The sequence below is a fragment of the Charadrius vociferus genome, unplaced genomic scaffold (assembly GCF_000708025.1).
Source record: "Charadrius vociferus isolate BGI_N301 unplaced genomic scaffold, ASM70802v2 scaffold14, whole genome shotgun sequence".
Classification (NCBI taxonomy): Eukaryota; Metazoa; Chordata; class Aves; order Charadriiformes; family Charadriidae; genus Charadrius; species Charadrius vociferus.
Genome location: NW_009648876.1, coordinates 5307164 through 5314630, shown reverse-complemented (window position 1 = coordinate 5314630; position 7467 = coordinate 5307164). Strand labels below are relative to the sequence as shown.

At 36.9% G+C, this 7467-nt stretch overlaps 1 protein-coding gene across 1 annotated transcript; it reads left to right on the top strand.

Moving 5' to 3' along the window:
• Positions 1-294: 294 nt before the first annotated feature.
• DTD2 (D-tyrosyl-tRNA deacylase 2 (putative)) lies at positions 295-6016 on the top strand. The gene is made up of 3 exons (XM_009886943.1): positions 295-321; positions 3629-3692; positions 5691-6016. Exons 1-3 carry the CDS (start codon positions 295-297, stop codon positions 6014-6016), a joined length of 417 nt encoding a protein of 138 aa, XP_009885245.1.
• The last annotated feature ends 1451 nt before the right edge of the window (positions 6017-7467 follow it).

The following is a 7467-nucleotide window of genomic DNA, read 5'->3' as shown; positions in this document are numbered from 1 at the left end:
AGGAACTTTAGAGCGGATGTTCTTTATCTGGAAAAAGGTTTGGAGTGTACTTTATATCTGTACATGAATCATTGCCTTCATTGCGTTTTCATGATTTTTTTTCTGGCCTGTGCATGATTACTGGGGATGGGATGGCTTGTTTATGGATGCTATCTAACCAACATTTCTCCATAAAAGGTTTATGTATACAGCAAAATGCTTAGGAGGAAAAAAGGGAATTCTTCTTTTAAAGGCAGGGGAGAAATAAGGTGAGATTTGGTGTATTTCACAACTATGGGAGAAAATAAATGTAAAATGAATATTCAGCTAAAAAGAATAAGTGCCTACACTTCATGCAATGAAAACTGTCTTTGCCTTATCTTCTTTCCCTTGATTTGTTTTCTGGTTAAGATAGCAAAAAGAGGTGCAAAGTACCAGGCATGGGCTTGTTCTGTGACCTGTGGTAGATGATGTAATCTCTCTTTGCTGCAACTGATTATATGAAATACGAAGAAATCTTCTCAGAGTGTAGCAAATCTGAACTTGAAATTGAAATGTCAAAGAATAATTTATATAAGTTAGTTTCACAAACTGGCTTCTTAAGGATTACAAAGTGTCTCCATTTTCATTATGAGTTGCATTACATTTTCGGGGGGAGGGGGGGAGAAAAGAAAAGATAAAAAAGATAGAGTTAACATTTTGCAGAATATATTTGGGGTTTCCTAATGATATCCTGCAAAATTCAGACAAATGTATTTAGTAAGGAGGGTGAGGGAGGAGTTAGCTATTTATTTTTCCTGTAAAAGAGCTAAAAAGCAGTGTTTAGAGGCAGTATTGCTAAGGCTGTCTGTATGGCCTTAGGGGCTGGGTACTTCAGTCCTTCATGATGCTGGTTGCCTGGTCTGATGATTACTTAGGACAGTTGTATAATAAATGCCAGTGTTGCAAAGTAACTTGCTTTGCTGGTTTATTTATGTAGGCATTTTACTGGTAACAGCAAATCCACATAGAGCACAGTTTCCCTGCCCAACTGTCTGCCTGTCACTACGTAAGTTCCTTGCAGTGGCTGTTTGCGCATCAGCGTGTTGAATCTGTAACCTTCTTATTTGTGTTATTTTCCTTGACTTTTCCTGTGTTGAATATAGGTCTGAAGAGCAGTCAACTAGACTTTGATAGGTTACAGAGGACCCTCAGCAATGGCAATGTTTTTGCTTTGGTTCAAAATGTTTGCGTGTTCCCATTCTTTACACTGGCAACAAGCAGGAATCTTAGGACATCTGAAACACTGATATAAGATCGGAGGACTGACATGCATTATTGTTAGCTTAGCTCTTGAAATTGCATTCAATTTTACATCTTCTATTCAATTAAGAAAATGAAAGAGCAAAAAAGTCAGACATAATGAGGTTGAAACATGATTGCAAGTGTGTTGGAAATACACATTGTGTTGTGTTCAACCACAGTTTTCAGTCATAGTTGAAATTGTAAGTTTCAGCTTACAAATAGTTGAATAGTTTTCAACTATAACAGGGTTGAAAAGTGTTCTAGAAGATCAGAAACATGCAATACAAATAGAAGCATCCTCTAGCAGCTTTAACTTGTCTCCAAATTAGTTTTTTTTTTCCATTTAACCTCCTTTCCCTCTAATTTCCCTCAATATGTACGTCTCATCTTGTGATAAAAAGTATATTCAAAAATAGGCATCAAATCATGCAAGAGGCTGGAAAAATAATGAATGTTTTTACTTAATCTTTAGCTGTCTGGCCTTAGGATTTGCACATGTCACTTTATTTACCTTTTTGTCTTTTTAAATGAGCTGCTTGCAGAATATTGTTACTTCTGTATGTGAGACTGTGCAAAAAACAGTCACAAGTCTCAGAATTAGAATGATTTTCTTTTATGTGTGCTATATCACGTAGTCACTTGTTTCTAATGCAGTGTTCAGATATATACAATGTAAATGTGCTTGGCATATTTTATCTGAAACATTTTTATTAGTAGGTAAGTGTGCATTGGTATTCTCTGTTAACATTCTGATGCCGGCCTGCTTCTGGAACGAATACGTAGCTAAACATGTAAGGATATTGAACTGCTGGCAGCCTGCATTTCTCTCCCTTATTTGAACAGATGGTTTGAAATGTCATTTGAGGTTCAGGCCGTCAAATTTCTTACAGTGTTTATGAAATATGGCAGTCATTTGGGAACCTGTATAATATGCTGCAGTGGTCAAAATGAGTTTTGAAAGGAGCCATTTAAAGCTTTTGGAAGTTCTCAGCATGTGATATTTTGGCTAAAAAGAGCATTCTCTTTTTCAGAAGTTAGTCACTAGAAAAATAGTTGATAAGGCATAGCTCTTCTCAGTCATTGCCTTGAGCATCTTGTTTAATCTCTGCAATAAGAAAGGGATAAAATCTCATGTGTATAGCTAAGTTTTCTTCACCAAAAACCTTTGTCTTTTAAAGAAAAGGGGAAAGGAAAAATGAAAAAAAAAAAAAAGAAAAGAGAGGAAAATTTAAACCCCAGTATTTTAAAGAAACTTTTCACATTTCTCTTTTTACATTTCTTATCCTTTTGCTTTGATAACATTGATATTAATGACTCCTTCCTGCCCCAATCTAGTTAGCGTCTCTTAGGTGGTATTTCATAAGCTGACATTTATTTTTCTTCTAACAAAAATATAAATATACTTATTCTTGATAAAGCAGTGGTGAGGGTTTTTTAGATACTGTATGTCTTTGGATATTGTATGCCTTTCTTTTTTTTCCTGAAGAAGTTAAACCACTCAGGTACACTCATCTTATGCGTGAGATATAATTGCTATTAGCTGCAGAGCCTATCAGCTTGCCTTAATAAAGCACAGGCTGTTGCACACGCATTCCTTGTGAACTACCCGAGAGAACAGAAAAGCTACACAAGAATTTCCTTGTGATTTCTCCTCAGTACAGACCTAATTCTTCCCTCAAATAGATATTTCTGATAAGTAGTTTCTCTGAATGTTAAAGAAGTGGCATATCCTTTACTGTATACAAATCAGGAGAAAGGTCCCATTTCACTAAAAAAAGATTTCACCCAAACTGATTAATAATATTCTGAACAACTTCATAGTTGTTGATCATCATATTTAAATCATTAATTAACAGATTCTGTGTTTTTTCAGAATTATCCTGTACTAAATAACTTTTAACATCAAAATATGATGCAGTGCACTGACAAGTTCTGTGGTGTTTGTTGTGTTTCATAATTGGAAACTCGTAACTCAGACTGGATATTATTTTATCTGTATGTTTGATAGGGAAAAAGCTTAAATTTTTTCATATGTTGGATTTAGGTATGCTAATTCATCTTGTCACCTTGTCTATGTTAATACTGTGCATTGTACATTCTAACTAAATTTGCCTTCACATGGAGCTAATAAATTGGCGTAATTGTATGTAGAAGCACTGTGCAGATAATCAGTATGTATCTCATAAGCTGCCACAGCATGGTGTGTAAACCTGATGTCTGAAGCTATACTCAATAGCTAAAACTACTCTCAGAAGCTTTTTTGTTGTGTAGTTTTGTTATTTTTGATACCAGTTTTAATGATAAGTTTGCATGGTGGACAATGAGAAACACTGACACAGTTTTCTGTAATCTTTTGTAGATCCAGAGAGGGCTTGTTATCTACATATGCTTCTTCAAAGGTGCTGATGAAGATCTTGTTCCAAAAATTGGTATGATACAATCCTTGTAAGTTCTTGTGCTGTTTGAAAAAGAAGAAAAGCAGTAGAGGCAGAGAAGGCAGCAACCATTTGGACAAGAAGAAGTCAAAAAGCCATCAGATAGCGTCATTCCAAATCAATCACCTGGCTGAAAGAACAGCTTGGTTGGTCTTGTTTCTTTTGACAGTCATCCGTACCTCTCACTCTGTCCATCTACCTGTTAGAAAATCAATTCACATGATGATAACATTCGAGCAAACAGAAAGTGCTGCACCTGCTGTTTGACATATTACATGTATCAAGCAACAGGTTCAGTCCAGAACAGAACTGAATTTAGAGAAAACTGTTTTCAAATAATTCATGGCTTGATTTCAGAGTATTTTAACACTGACCTCACTGTATGTGCAAGATATTTAAAATTATAGCCAGTAGAGGGAGTTGGGTGGATAACTAAACAGTGTCCTTTCCATCTCATTTCATAGATACTATATACACGGTTAGCATTTCAAGTGCAGTTTTCTGGTTCAGAAGTCATAACAGCAATATCTGCAGTTCTCTCCCGCTTCTCCATATGCACTTTAACATTTACATCAAAGCAGAAAAGATGCTGTGAATAAGGTCAAATGATAGTGATTTCTGTCTTCATCCACTCTTGTTTTGGCTTGAGTTTTTTGTTTTTGTTTTTGTTTTCTTTTTTAATTTTATTTCACTACTTCTCCCTCCTTTCCTCATCAGTAGCACTGGATCACGGAGGAAATTCCGTGATGCCATGCACTCCAGATAAAAATGCCCCCTTTTTTTTTTGGTGGCTGGCTGATATTAGTGGTTTCGCAAAAGGTCATAACAATAGTCTATTTCAGGCTAGGTGCTGGGACCAGCAGAAAGATCTGGCAGTGTGCAAGCACAGGTGCTATTGAAAATGCTGAGGACAGCTCCTGGGGGTTCTCTCTTGGTCTTGGAGGGCACAGTCTTTCTGTGATGCTAAACTAAGTTGAAATCTTTGGGTATATTTAAAGCTATGATATGAAAATGGATTTTGTGCTTGTGAGAGTATCATGAGAGGGTCACTTGAAAATAATGACCTTTTCAGCTGTGTGGCAGCTGAAGCAGGCCAGAAAAAGAAAGTTCTGTTTTGTGTTAGGAGATTCATCTATGTCCATCCTTGTTAAGTGTCTGTCTTACATAATATTTTTTCCTAAATGTCTTTTGAAACTGCTTAAATGAGTGGTTTTGGTTCCTGATTTGCAAGTCAGCTCTTTTTGCTTCAAACAACATTAAACTTTTGTGGGTTTGGAGGCATGACTAGTATCCTCACAGCTTTTACAGAGCTGGAGGAAGTTTTGGGGGAATTACTTGATTTGTTATAAAAACATTGGAAAATATAATGCTAGTAAATGCATCGATTTTATTTGCAAGTTTATATATTCTGGCTTATGAGCCAAGTTGCATCTCGGACCTTCCTGCCCGTTTCGTCTCTCAGAAGACAAGGTGGCACCTGCACATCTCAAAGCGGAGCGCTAAAGGGCACTCACTCCATTTGAGACCAAACTGCTGAGCTGTGGCTTCAGCGCAGGTCAGTGCTGGGCCCTGCTGCAAGCTGCTGCAACTAGAATGAAAAAAAAGTCAGGGCAGAAACTTCTCCAAAGTGCACTGGAGGTGGTGTTATCTCCTACAATGTGTACTGTGGTCACTAATTGGATTCTGGGTTCCTTTAGGGGTGTCCAACTAGAATCAACTTTAGGATTTCAAAGAGTCAACCACTTTCCCCCCTAAATAACTCTTTAGACATATTATGTTAATGTCCTTCACGTTCTTCATAATACTCAGACATCTTTGTTGGGTGAGAGTATTTATTGACTGTCCATGTTTCACGTCATTAATAAGCAGTTTCTTCTTCTTGAATAGCTTGTCACGCATCACAATATTTGTTGAATCTTGTTTATGACGTTATATTAAAGCCTATTTAATTTACTTTAGTTACACTAACTCTTATTTTATGTTTATTTGCAGTCAATACGCTGTTGAATGTTAAATTAAGTGAAAATGAAAGCGGCGAGTACGTTTCTGTTCTTGATTTACCAGGCAATGTGCTAATCATACCTCAAGCTACCCTAGGCGGTAAACTGAAGGGAAGAAAGATGCAGTACCATGCAAACATTGAAAAAGAGAAAGGGCTGGAACTTTATTCTCAGTTTGTGACTGCGTGTGAAAAAGAACTGGCTGCCAATGCCAAATGCGTGGAAGCAGGTGTTCTCGTCAAACATGGCACATATGGAAACAGGCAGGTGTTAAAACTGGATACAAATGGACCTTACACTCATCTGATTGAATTTTGACCAAAAAAAAAAAAAAGAGAGTTTCTGGGAACAGTACTGGCTTGCCACTGTTGTCCTTTTTTTCATTTCTAAGCATTAATATACTTAAATGGTCTGGGAGGTACAGTATAAGGAAGACTTTCACTCATCTGTACTGGTGTTGCCAATCACATTAAACAGAAGGATGCCTGAGACTGCTTTGCAATAATGAGTATGTGTTTTATGTCCGTATTCATCTGAAGTGTGCTCAAAGTAATTGTTAAGATTCATCCAATCAAGGTGTATCATTTGGAAGACTTTATTAACAAAAATGGGGTAATGCATACATTTCTTACTACAAAATAATGTCAAAAGTATAACACGTATTAGCTACTGTAAAATATGCTTGAGGAAGCAAAGTTTATAGATTAAAAAAAGAGAATGCTGTAGATGTACGTCATTGTTCCCAGATTTCCTGAGTCAGACAATTTTTGTCTTTCTGTTTTCTTTTTAGCTAACAAATATATTGAAAGCACAAATTCACTGGATTTTTAGCCTCGTTGAGAGAGGTACTAAATAAGAAAGTCCACCCCCCTCATCCACAGTGTGTAAGGGTGGGATGTGTAAAGTAGTGCTAGGACTGAACATGGGCTGTAGAGGGAAGAAGAAGTGAGGCTCATCTAGAAACTGAAGTCAAGGCAGTACCGCTGCATTGCTTTCTTGAAGTTTGCACTCTGAATCTCCTCTGATGTGTTTTGATGGGCTGCTTGCTATAGCTTGGTCTGTGTCCTTGTTACCTTGGTCTTGTTGTCTACTCGATTCTTTCATAACACAGCCTCAGGAAAAAGACTGAAATATTAAAATGAAAACAAAATAAAAATGGTACGATGTATGCTGCCGTCTCATTGTTCCTTCTGCCCCTATTACTTCCTTCCAGCTCTTTGTCTGTTGAATCCGCCAGGCAGAGACTAGCTTATATTTCTTTTATATACAGTGATGGCACATTTGGGGCGCCATTCCCAGCTGACCCTCTATGCAGTACTGTAATAAACATTATTAACAGATGGTGTTAAGAAGCCATAATGGGAAATTCTGCCTTGTAAGGCAGTGAGAACCGAACAGCTACATTAAAATATGGCAAATTCAAAACTGATTCAAGTGCATTCATCCTGTGAGTTAAGCTTCTCTTTTACTGCAGCATCATGGTTTTTAAAGTCAGCAATTTAGAAGGGTTCAAAGTGAAATTGGGCAATTTGCAGTAATTATCCAGAATTCCCATTTAAATAATAAATTCTTCTGGAAAAGATGTAAAACTTCGTGATTAGTGAGCCTGCCAGTTTGTGCAATCTTAAATTGTGGGTCAGTAGTTACAAATATTCTGTCTGTATCTTTATTTTTTTAAAAAACATAACTGAATGGGTAATCAGCAGGCTCAAACTGTGCCATGAGAATCACATTCTTTGAACAGATACAAAGCTCATAGTTTTGATAAG